Genomic DNA, 12,746 nt, shown 5'->3' with positions numbered 1-12,746 from the left:
TTCTTTTGAGCTTTGTGAATGAAAGACTAATGCTCTGGGCGTGAAATAAATATACAGATCTACAGGCCAGTACAATGTAAGTTAACCACTAAAGTGAATTAGTACCAACTTATTTCCTTCATTGTGAGGTGTTTGCGCATCCAGTAGTCCAGGACTTAAACAGTAAAGCAACTGAATTTTACTGCAGCGTTACATTTATGGCAGACAAATTGTATGGAAAGTGAAATTTTATGTTCTTCTTTTCCCCCTTCTTCTTCTTAAAGAAATCCCTCTAACATTCCTTGTAATTCTGGTTTGGTGGTGATGAACTCCTTTAGCTTTTTCTTGTCTGGGAAGCTTTTTATCTGTCCTTCAATTTTAAATGATAGCCTTGCTGGGTACAGTGATCTTGGATGTAGGTCCTTGCTTTTCATCACTGAGTATTTCTTGCCAATCCCTTTTGACCTGCAAAGTTTCTGTTGAGAAATCAGCTGACAGTCTTATGGGAGCTCCTTTATAGGTTACTAGTTGCCTTTCTCTTGCTGCTTTTAAGATTCTCTCTTTGTCTTTAACCACTGGCATTTTAATTATGATGTGACTTGGTGTGGGCCTCTTTGTGTTCATCTTGTCTGGGACTCTCTGCGCTTTCTAGACTTGTATGTCTGTTTCCTTTGCTAGATTAGGAAAATTTTCCATGGTTATTTCTTCAAATAAGTTTTCAAATCCTTGCTCTCCTCTTTCTCATACCCCTAAGATGTGAATGTTGGTACGCCGTTGTTGTCCCTTAAACTGTCCTCATTTTTTTGTATTCTTTTGTCCTTTTGCTGTTCCAGTTAAGTGTTTTGTGCTATCTTGTCTTCCAAATGGCTGATTCGATCTTCTGCTTCATCTAGTCTGCTGTTGATTTCATCTAGTGCATTCTTCATTTCAGTTATTGTATTCTTCATTTCTGACCATTCTTTTTCATGGTTTCTATGTCCTTTATCATGCTTGCTATCTCTCTGTTGAAGTTCTCATTAAGTTCCTTGAGCATTCTTATAACCATTGTTTTGAACTTTAGATCTGGTGGATTGTTTGCTGCCACTTCATTTAGTTCTTTTTCTGGAGTTTTCTCCTGTTCTTTCATTTGGGACATATTTCTCTGTTTCTTCATTTTTGCTACCTCCCTGTGTTTGTTTCTATGTATTAGATCTATGTCTCCCAGTCTTGGCCTGGTGGTCTTATGTAGCAGGTGCCCTCTGGGGTACAGTGGCGCAATCTCCCTGGTCACCTGGTATTCCAGGAGTGTCCCTTGTGTGGATTCTATGTGCTCTCCTCTGTTATAGTTGAGCCTTGATAGCTGTTGGCATGTTGGTGGGTCAGATTGACCTTCAGGCTGACTGGCTGCGGAATTTGGCCACATTCACAGCATAGGGCTGCTGTGCAGGGGGCTTACTCTGCAGAGAGAATTTTCCTCAACAGACCCTGTTGCATGCTGAGACCACCCTTTGGGTGCGCTGTTTGTGGAACTAATTGGGTGGTGCTTCGTTGTGCTATGAAGCTGATCCCCAGGATGTTAATTCTGGGGTTTCTTGGGAGGGGCTCTGGTGCAGGCCCAGATCAGCCACTGCCTGTGATCAGTTGGGGACTACCTGGTAGGAGCTACACAGAGATCCAGAGTTGGTCACTGCCTGTGCTGGATCTGGAGGCACGTGGAAGAGGCCACGCTGTGAACCAAGGATGGCTGCCACCAGTACCAAGCCTGGGGTAGCTCTGCAAAAAGCCCAGAACCCAAGACCTGCTGTTGCCTGCTGGCTCCCATAAAGCACATCCACTGATAAAGCCTCATGGGGTATGCAAGTTGGGTGAGGGAGATTCTCCGGGAGTCACCAGGGTGGGGCAAGTGGTGGTCACCAGGTTAATATAGATGTTGGTTTGGTGCCAATATTAAGCCTAGAGCTGCCCAGCAAAAGGCTCAAAGCACACTGAAGCCAGCCGCCACCTGCCTGGGTCCCACTGACCCCCGAGAGTTGTCCAAGAAAGACTGTAGCTGGGGCTGGCTACTGGCTGTGAAAGTGCTTCTGGTGGCGCATAAGCTGAGGTCAGCTGTTTGCTGCTGAAAGAGCCTCCTGGAGTGGGCAGGGCAGGGCTGGCTGCCGGTCAAGGGAAGTGACTCCAGTGTTGCACGAGTTGGGTGGGGCAGAGTCCCAGGGAGTCACAGAGTGGAGCAAGGTAGTTCACCAGTTTAATACAGATTCAGATTTGGCCATGTGGGGGAGAGCACCTGCCTGTAGGCTACACAGGAGGAAGGTTCTATACAGGGAAAATGGTGATTGTCCCTCCAGTCCTTGCCCCGAAGTCACACAGCTAAGTCTCTTCTGGTATGTCTCTTGCACCTCCTAAGTTACCATCCCTCTGTGCCTGTGAGCAAGTGAGTTTGTATGTGGTCCCTTTAAGAGGTTGCCTGGGTTTCCCTCAGCCTTCCATCTCATCCAGATGGTTGGAATCCCCACTGTTTTGCACAACCAAATGTTGAGGGGACTCCTCTTGTACTCTGGGCTGGGGAACCTAGTGTGGGGCTGGGACCCCTCATTCCTTGAAATGGAGGGGACCTGCATGGCCAAGCTATCCCTCCTGATTCTCAACCACCTCACGGAGGTGGGGGCTGGCCTGTTCCGCATCTCCACCCCTCCTACCAGTTTTGATGTGGCTTCTTCTTTATATCCTTAGTTATAGGACTTCTGTTCAGCTAGTCTTCAGAGTTTTCTCAAGGTTGATTGTTCTATAATTTAGTTGTAATTTTAATGTGGTCACAGGAAAGGCAAGCACAGCATTTACTTCACCATCTTGCCCCCTCTCCCAACAAGACCTAAGGTGAAATTTATTTGGGATGATTTTCCCATCAACTTCACTATACTGTCTCTGTAGAAGCAATGTATTGTACCCTGCTTATATTCCATGTGTTGTGCCAAGGTTTGAGGCTGCAATGATGAATAATATCCCTGCCTTAGGGAAGCTGACTTGCAAGGGGATGTGTTAGACATACACAGTTAACTCTGACAGGATAATGGAAGTGGGCTGGCCTGTGCTATGAGATGTCTGGGAGCACAGTGTGATGAATTCTGTTGGACACGATGGAGAGACAACAGGCAAGTTTCCACTGGGGAGGGGACATTTCAGCTGTATCTGGAAAGAGATGAAGGAATTTTCTAAAGAGGAGATTTCTGGTATCCTGGGCAGAGGGAACAGAGGGGCTGCTCAGAGAAACACTCTGAGAGCAAGGGCACTGATGGAAGAGTGTCAGGGTGGAGTCTCGAGAGTTAGATTGAGGGGAGACTGGGAAAGTCCTTGAATGCCACTTGGAAAGGATCAGCTTCACCACAGTGGGGGCTCTCAGAGGAGCAGATGGTCCCATCCATGCATATTTTAGAAATATGCCTCCTTAGTGCCAGGGAAAGACTAGATCTTGATGAGACTGGTAAGGGCCCACCTCAGTTAGGAACAGCAGAAATGGTGATAAGAGGACTCTTCAGAGATGAGATAATAGAAGTAGTCCCAAAGGACTTGGTGACCAACTTGGCAGGTGGGAGGGGGCAGCATGAGGAGAGGTGGGAGCAAGGGAGAAAGTGGTCAAGATGACTGATTTCTGGTTATAATGATTATGCTATTAACTGATTTAAATTAAAAAAGGAGCAGGTTTGGGGATTGCTGTTAGAGGAAGCTGAGCTTGAGCACCTATAGTCCATGGATGTCCAGAAGTCCCCAGAAATCTGGGGCTGGCATTTGGAGAAGATGGAGGCTGGAGATTCTGATTTGAAAGTCATTTGGACAAGGGATCTTTTTCTATTTAATAAACTCTTACTGATTTTATTGCAATTTATAAAACATAGACAAGCATATAAGCATAAGAAAGAAGAAAATTTAAATAATTTATAATTCAATTTTGTGTTCTGCTTTTTAAAAAAATATGTGGAGTTTTTTTCAAGTTATGAGAAATGTTTCAGAAACATTCTCAATGACTACATCATATTCCGTTATATAGATTTTATAAAAATTCTACCTTAAAAGTTAATTTTCTATTTAATTTTTGAATAGCAATACATTTTCATGGTACAATTACAAAGGTACAAAAGGAGGTATAGAAAAAATTCTCCCTCCCACCGCCTGTTCACTAGCTAAGAGGCAATGCATGTTACCAATTTCTTGTATCTTCTTTGAGAGATAATTTGTTTGCAAGCACATATGTATTGCTATATATTTCCTTTTAAAATGTATGAATGGTGGGTAGCATGTTACACACAAAATTCTGACCTTTAATAATGGACAGTATACCTTGGAGATTGCTTAATATCATTTCATAAAGAGCTTCCTCATTTTTTATACCTGCTACTATTCTACCACACGGCTATGTAGCCATGTCCCCTGGAGATGGACGTTAGATTGTTTTCAGTCTCTTTGTTATACACAATGTTGCAAAAGTAACTGAGCACATATATCATTTTGCCCATTATGAGTATATCTGTAGCATAAATTCCAAGAAGTGGACTCAGTCAAATGGTATATGTTTTGATAGATACTGCCAAATAGCCCCCAAAGAGGATGCACCCAGTAACATTCCGCTAGCAGGGTATTGACAAGGCATAGTCTTTCCAAAACTACTTCACAAGGCAGTTGTAAGGATTAAATGGGATATTATGTCCCAGCAGAGTGCCTAGCACATGGAAGGACACTTAATAAATGTTTCTTCATTCACTCTCTGTGGGAGGCACGTTGACCATGGCCTGTCTGAAGATGGAAATTGGTTTTTTGGTGGAGGTGCTTTGGAAGCCACATCAAGATCCAGGGACCCCATTCTGTGGAATCCCAACCCAACTGCCAGGATGTTGTACGCATGGCTTATGACTCTAGTATGTAACGTGGTCTAATGCATAGCCCAACACTTGAAGAGCATGGACTCTAAGCTTAGGTGCACCAAAAGCTGAATAACTTGGTTAGCCAAGTCTTTTCCAGATTCTTTTCCCCACCACATCATGAACCCTTGGAGGGCAAGGGCTGTGTCCCTGGTCTTTGTACTCTTACTGTCTGGTAGTGTTTGCTTTGCTTACTGAATTGGACTAACACCTTCCTAAGAAACCACTCACTACTATACAGGGAATTACTAGTTGAGTATTTCACCATCACTAGCAAATTCTAAGGGTTTTCACGTCTTATTTTTTTGTTCTCTTTTATCATATCCCATTCCCCTTCTGCTCAAAACTTCATTTCAGCCACCTGAAATGGTTATAGACCAAGTCAAAGTTTTTCAGAAAATTCCTATTTACACCACCTCTTTCAATTACAATGATGAGATTGCAAATGGCTTTTTGAAAGAGCTTGCTGCTTGGACTGGAGGAGAGTTTCATTCCTATAGTTTTGACTTCAGGGATTCCTGTCCTCCAGAGCCTGTTCAGGTAAGAGCTTGGTAAGCTGAGAAGAGTGTTCACTAGATTGAATATTACAGGCTGGAGTTCCCGTGGACAGTACCTGAGTTGGGAAAACAACAACCACAAAGACAATTAAGTCACACAATGAATCACTCAATGAGTGTACCAGTGTTTCTCAGAATGTGGTCCAAGGACCACTGGACTTGGGCATTTGTGAAAAAGCAGATTCCTGGGTCCCACTTCAGAGCTACTACATCAGGGTCTAGGCACAGAGGCCTGAGAATCTTAATATATTTGGTTTTTCTTCTAAACTTTTTATTGTGGAAAGTTTCAAACATAAACAAAGTAGAAGGTATATGGGCCCCCGTGTCAGTCAAATTCAACAATTATCTACATTTTGCCAAACTTCAGGAATCTGTGTTTTTAACAAGCATCCCAGGGGAATCCATAAGTGGAATTTGTTAATCACTGTTGTTTATAGACATTTGTGGGAAACTTTCAAAAAATTCAGATGCTAAATAGTTTTCCTGACTTCTTAGACTATATTACCATGTGACCATCTGATAAAGCAATTCATTCTAATGGTCTAGTGGGAGAAAGTAAATACAATTCTGTTTTCCAGTCCTCTAGTCTGGAAAACGTGTGAGGATATGCATTTCACAGTGCCCTTGTTGAGAATATGTTTGTCATGTTACTGTCTATACTGAGGAGTGACTTTAAATCCAGAACCAGCCAGTGCTTGCATGTGAGGAAACTGCTGGGGTCTGGGTCATGAATCATCCAAGAGGATTCAGGGAACAGTATTCTGAGCTCACACAGATCTGGGAATAGTGACTACTTCCATGAGCTAGATTAGAAACCTTATAATCCTAAGGCATTGGGTAGAGTATACAGAATGGTCTTGCCTCAGTATTGGTAGCAACCTAACACAGCTGCAGTTCTGCCTAGAAAATCTTAAATGCAAGACCTGTAAAGATCAAAGTGTTTCCAAGGAACTTTACTGAATCCCTGAACAAACCCCAGGAATACGTATAGGAAAGCAAAAATATCCACCACCCAACAAAGTAAAACTGAAAATTTCTGGCATCCAATTAAATAGTACCAGGTATACAAAGAAGCAGGAAAATAAAGGCCCATAATAAGGAAAAAATTCAAACCGAAAAATTAAGATATACACATAACTGAGTGAGATGTTAGTGTCACATTAAGATAGTTATTGTAATTGTATTTGATATACTCAAAAAGTTAGGGAGAGACATGGAAGACACAAGTAAGACACAAATCAAACTTCTAGAGATGAAAACTACAATGTATGAGATGAAAATACATGGAATATGATGAATAGAAGATCAGACATGACAAAACATAAGATTAGTAAACTGCAAGGCAGCAATAGAAGCTATCCAAAAATGCAACTCAGAGAAGAAAGAGAATTAAAACCAAAAACAAACAAAAAATTGGACATTGACAAGCTGTGGGAAAATTCAAGTAGCTTTAATAAATCTGTACCTGAAGCAATAGTGGCCAGAAATTTTTCAAATTGTATTAAGACTATAAACCCAGAGATCAAAGAAACTCAGTGAATCCCAAGCACAAGAAACATGAAGTAAACCACCCCAAGCCACATCAGAATCAAACTTCTCAGAAGCAGTGACAGAGAAAATCTTAAAAGAATAAGGAGAAAGAAGACACATTATGTACAGAGAAAGACAAGGATGACAGCAGATTTCTCATCAGACACAAGGCATGTAAAAAGAGAGTGGAGGTGACATTTTTAAAGCACTGAAAGAAAAAATTCATTGTCAAATCTATAAACTGAAAATATTTTTCAAAAAGAAATGTGAAATAAAGACTTTTAAATATATGCAAAAACTGAAAGAAAAAAGAAGATGGAATGCCCAGGTACCTCTAAACTTAAGGAATGACATGGTGATGACTCCTTTGGGTTTCCTTATTATTGTTTCCCATATATCCCAGATAGAGCACTACAGAAACCTCCAACCTAGTCTCTAAAAGACACAGACAAAAAAAAAAAAAAAAAAAAAAAAAAGGTTCAAGAAAAATCTGGTTCCCCTAGCCAAAGGACCAGGAAAAAGGTGTCCTAAAAACAAAACTTTTTGGCAATATACGCCCTACTCCACATACATAAATGGAAAAACTGTACTCCCTTCTCTGGGATTTCATTGGAGCTGAGCAGTTAGCTAACCTTCCACACCGCTGTCCTGTCTCATGGAAATTAATGAGGGTGCTCTGACCCCCCCGCCAAGTGGTGTTAGTACAGCTGACCAGAGCACTCATCTTCCATTCCCCACACAGTAGAAGCAGATGGCGATGCTGTGATTTCTCTGTGGGAGCAGTCAGTAGGACTGAATGGAAAGCTGGTTCTCTAAACCACACTAAGGCATTTAAAACAAATCTCAACTAATTTAAAAGCACTGAAATCACACAGAGTTTGTTCTCTGACCATGGTGGAATAAAACTAGAAATTCATAATAGAAAGACAGCGGGGAAACGTCTAAACACCTGTAATTTAAACAACACAGTCCTAAAGAATCGAGGGATCAAAGAGGAAAACTCAAAGGAAATAAAAAATACTTAAAACTGAATGAAAACAAAAACACCACATACCATACTATGTGGGATAAAGTAAAAACAGTGTTGGGAGTGAAATTTATAGGACTAAATGCTTATGTTGGAAACAAGTAAAGTATTTAATCAACAATCTGAGTTTCTACTCCAAGAAACTAAAACAAGAAGAGCAAAGTAGAACCAAAGTAAGCAGGAGGAAGGAAACAATAAAAGAACATAAATCAATGAAATAGAAAAGAGAAAAATAAAGAAAATCAATGAGACAAAAAAACTCTTTGGTGGGGGCAGCTTAAGAATTGATAAAGCCTTTTGCAAGACTGACAAAGACAAAAAGAGCACTCACAAAGCACTAATAGCTGGAATGAAATAGAGAATATCACAATAGCTCTTGCAGTCATTAAAAAGATGATAAAAGAATATAATGGACAACATTGTACTCATAAAGTTGACAACATAGAAAATGGATCACTATCACAAAAACCACAAACTACCAAAACTCAACCAAGATAAAATGGACAATGTCAATAGCACTAAAATCATTTTTAAAATTGCATTAATAATTTTAAAACTTCTCAAAAAGAAATACTCAGGCCCTGGTGGCTCCATGGAGAATTTTTACTAAACATTCAAAGAATACCTAAACCAATTTATTTCAAGATATAGGGAATATAGTCAATGGTATTATAACAGCTATATATGATGTCAGAGGGATAGTAGACTTGAGGGGTATCACTTGGTGAGGGGTGTAAATGTCTAAAAATACTATTTTGTACACCTGAAACTAATATAATAAAAATAATAAAATAATTAGATAGATAGATAGAAATAGAGTAGGAGGGATCACTTCCTAATTCATTTTATGAAGCAAGTAGTACCTTGACACCAAACAGACAGACATACAGTATTTAAAAAAAAGAAATCTACATAGCAATCTCCCTCATGAACAAAGATGTAAACATCCTCAATAAAATATTAATAATATGAATCCAGCAGCACATTAAAAGAATTATACATCATGCCAAGGGGAATTTATTCCAGATATACAAGGCTGGTTCAACATTAAAAAAGACAATGACTGTTAACCCAGCATACCAGCAGGCTAAAGAAGAGAAATCGGGGGCAGGAATTGTTTGTGCAGGAAAAGCCTTCACCAAATTCAGTGTCCATTCATGATCAAACAAACAAACAAAAAAAACAAAAAAAAAACAACTCTCAGCAAAATAGGAATAGAGGGAAATTTCCTCAATTTACGTCACCATAACCTACAGCCAAAATAATACTTAATAGTGAAAAATTGATTAATTTCCTCTTAAGAGCAACAAAGAGACAAGGGCATCCATTCTAACCACTTAGGATACTACCAGAAGCTTTACCCATGACAAGACAACAAAAGAAAGAAAAGGCATATAAATAGGAAAGGAAGAAATAGAACTGTCCCTTTTTATAGATAACATATTGTCTATAGGCAACCCAATGAAAGCTACAAAAAACAAAACAAAACAAAACCACTAACTTTTGGAACTATTAAGTTAGTTCAGCAAGGTCACTGGTTACAAGATCAATACACAAAATTTAATCCCATTTTTGTAAAGCAACTGAACTTGCAGAAGTCAAAATTAAATAGCCAATACCATTTATAATTGCTTGAAAGAAAATGAAATATTTAGGTGTACATTTTAAAATATATACAGGATTTTTATGCTGAAAGCTTAAAAATGCAGAAGAAATCAAAGACTCAACATATTAGAGATGTCAGTACCCCCTTATTTGATCTATAGGTTTAATAAAATTTCTATCAAAATCCCAGAAAGGTTCTTTATAGACATAATCAAGCTTATTCTAAAATTTATATGGCAAGACACAGGCCCTAGGAAAGCTTAAACAATCTTGAAAAAGAAGACTAAAGTGGGAATAAAGCTTACTCTGTAGCTGTACTAATCAACTGACTCTGTGTGGTGAACACACAATGTGACATATAGATGATGTAATACAGAATTGTACACCTGAAATCTATGTAACTTCACTAACAATTGTCACCCCAATAAACTTAAAAAAAAAAAGACAGGATGGCTTTGGGGGTAATATAAATCAATGGACTGGCCCAAACCTGGAAACAACTGAAATGACTAAATTTCCTGGAAACAGCAGGTGACTAAATTTTGGTATCCAGTATACAATAGAGCACTCAGCAATAAAAATGAATGAGCTATTGATTCATGCCACATGAGTGAATCTCAAAATAATTAAATGAGTTAAGGAAACTAGACCAAAAAAAGAATACATATTTTATGATTCCATTTATATAAAATTCTAGAAAATTGAAACTAACATAGTGACAGAAAGCAGATAAATAGTTGCTTGGGAATGGGGGAGGGGTTTTACGGTGGGGGACACAGATTTACAAGGGGCACGAGGATACTTTTGGGAGTTGACGTGTATCATCTTGATTGCAGTGATGACTTCAAACAGGCATGAGTGGCGAAACTACTTAAATGGTACACTTTCCATATGCTCAGCTTATTGTATGTGAATTATACCTCGATGAAGCTGTTGGCAAATGGAACAATGTGAGAACTACCTGAACTCTTTCGATTCTTCTTGTCCTGATGCAGTTGGTTTTGTTTCAGAAATGTTTGCAGTGTGGACTCTTATACAGTCTCATGGTGTATTCACTTCTCATTTTGGCAGAGTGAAGATCTGACTCTTTTAATTCAGGAAATGGAGCAGGGACGCCGTGACCTGGAGAAGGTGCAAAGCCTTTACTCCGAGTCCTTGATCATGGACTGGTGGTACAACGGTTCAAAGGGGGGAGATGATAAGTGAGCACGCCACACCGCCTGTCCCCACTGGGGTCCTCTCATGCTCTGCTCCCTCTCTTTGACACTTCTTCCTACTGCCATGCTTTGTGAAATTTCTTTTAGTGAAAAGAATCACATAGTATGATTATATTAGGATTTTTTTAAGCAAAGAGAATGTATAATATAATAATCAGATAACAAATGTTCACCTTGATATGTAAGTTTTGAAGCCCTTGGTGGCAACCAAGAGTGGTGTTAGTTTCATCTGCACCCAATGTGAACAGGCCCCCAACCCAGGCAGTGACAGCAGAGCAGGACTGTAGTGAAGTGGAGGGGGCCTGACTCAGGGCTCAGGACGCCCAAGGTCTGGACTTCACTCTGGATGTTGGTGAGTTCACAGCTTGCCTCCATTCTGTCCATTGCTATGGCTCTCTCATCTTCAAAATGGTGTGTGTGGTAGTAGGATTTGGGATAGATGGCTTCCCGGGTCTTTCCCATCCTATGAAGCTCTGACAATTAACTTTCTGTGAGCACTGGGGGTCCAAGGAAGGGTTCCCCCACTGGCTTTTATGAGCGCTAACTGCCCAGCCCTTCAGTTAGAGGAATGGTTTTCTGCAATGCTTTCTGGGTTACAGCTGGCTCTCCTTATGTCAATCACGCATCACCCATGCAGCCAATGCACGGTGGCGGAAGCCTCACAGCTGGGAAGGCCCAGAGCTGTGGTGTGAGCCGCATCCAATGGCTCAGTGCACATCTGGGCCCTGTCTGCTCTTCTTCATGGGCCCCGTGGGGGGAGGCTCACTTCCTTTTAAGTTTGCAGCTTTCTACATGACTGTTTTGATCTAACTCTGCCTTCTTGATGCAAATTTCATGTTTCCCCCCTTCTTTTTCTTTTTGTTCTCTTTTTCTTTGTCTACTTTTCATCTAAATCCAAACAGGCATCAGAAAGAAATCTGTTCTGTGATTTCAACCTCAGAAAAATGCGCAAATCCTCACTCTGATGTCGAAGCAACACAGATGTCATTCTTAAATACGTCTAAAGTACCAGGGAACCTTTCAAGTCAAAAGATTCAGAAAAAGAAAGTCCTCCACGCAGGTATTAGTGAACAAAATGGTTTGAATCTCATTACTGGTTTTCCTTCTAAAACTACACCCACATATTATCAAAGAAGCCTAAACCTGTGTTCTTTATTGAAATTTTTATTGAAACAATTATGCATTCATATGCAGTTGGAAGAAATAATACAGAGATATCCCATATACAAACCCTGACCCTGTTTCACCCAATGGTGACATCTTGCAAAAAAAACAATAGCACAATTTTGCAAGCAAGATATTGACAGTGATACAATCTGTGATCTTATTCAGCGTGTTCCAGTTTTTCTTGTGTTTGTGTGTGTACATTTATGTGATTTTAAAGCTGCCAAACTGTTTTCCAGAGGAGTGACTGTGACATTTTACATTATCACCAGCAATGTATAAGTGATCCAGTTTCTCCACATTCTCACCAGCATTTGGCGTTGTCACTATTTTTTTGTCTTAGCCATTCTAATAGGTGTGCGATATCTCACTGTAGTTTTAACTTGCATTTGCAATCTGTATATTCTCTGTGGTAAAAAATCTGTGCATGTGCTCTGCCCATTTTCTACATGGGTCATTTGTCCCTTCTCTTTTTGGAAGAACTTGGAGTAATTCTTTTTAAAATATTTGGTAAAATCATCATGGAGCCATTTGGGCCTGGAGATTTATTTTTCAGGATTTTTTTTCCATTAAGAATTCAATTTTTAAAAAATGGTTTTAGAGGTGAATGTTGTATATTTCATGTTGGTTGAGTTTTGGCAGTTTGTAGTTTTTGAGGATATGGTCTATTTTTTCTAAGTTGTCAAATTTATGCAAAGTTGTTCACTGTATTCCTTTATTAGTTTTTTTTTTTTTAAAAATTAGTTTCAGGTGTACAAAGCAATGTAATATACATTTA

General features: G+C 39.8%; 1 protein-coding gene across 6 annotated transcripts in view; it reads left to right on the top strand.

Moving 5' to 3' along the window:
- The window catches only part of VWA3B (von Willebrand factor A domain containing 3B), a 165,387-nt gene that overhangs the window by 80,181 nt on the left and 72,460 nt on the right, over positions 1-12,746 (top strand). For 5 of the 6 annotated variants that reach the window (XM_074332571.2, XM_074332568.2, XM_074332566.2 and 2 more), the window contains 3 exons: positions 5,226-5,408; positions 10,659-10,789; positions 11,707-11,864. In XM_074332571.2, coding sequence (XP_074188672.2) covers positions 5,226-5,408; positions 10,659-10,789; positions 11,707-11,864 — 472 coding nt within the window. The remainder of the gene's footprint in view (positions 1-5,225; positions 5,409-10,658; positions 10,790-11,706; positions 11,865-12,746) is intronic. The other variant, XM_074332569.2, reaches the window with a different exon arrangement.

Source organism: Rhinolophus sinicus, chromosome 2 (assembly GCF_057876585.1).
Source record: "Rhinolophus sinicus isolate RSI-liver-muscle chromosome 2, RSI-T2T, whole genome shotgun sequence".
Lineage (NCBI taxonomy): Eukaryota > Metazoa > Chordata > Mammalia > Chiroptera > Rhinolophidae > Rhinolophus > Rhinolophus sinicus.
Note: the sequence above shows the minus strand (reverse complement) of the source record. Positions and strands in the feature narration are given on the sequence as shown.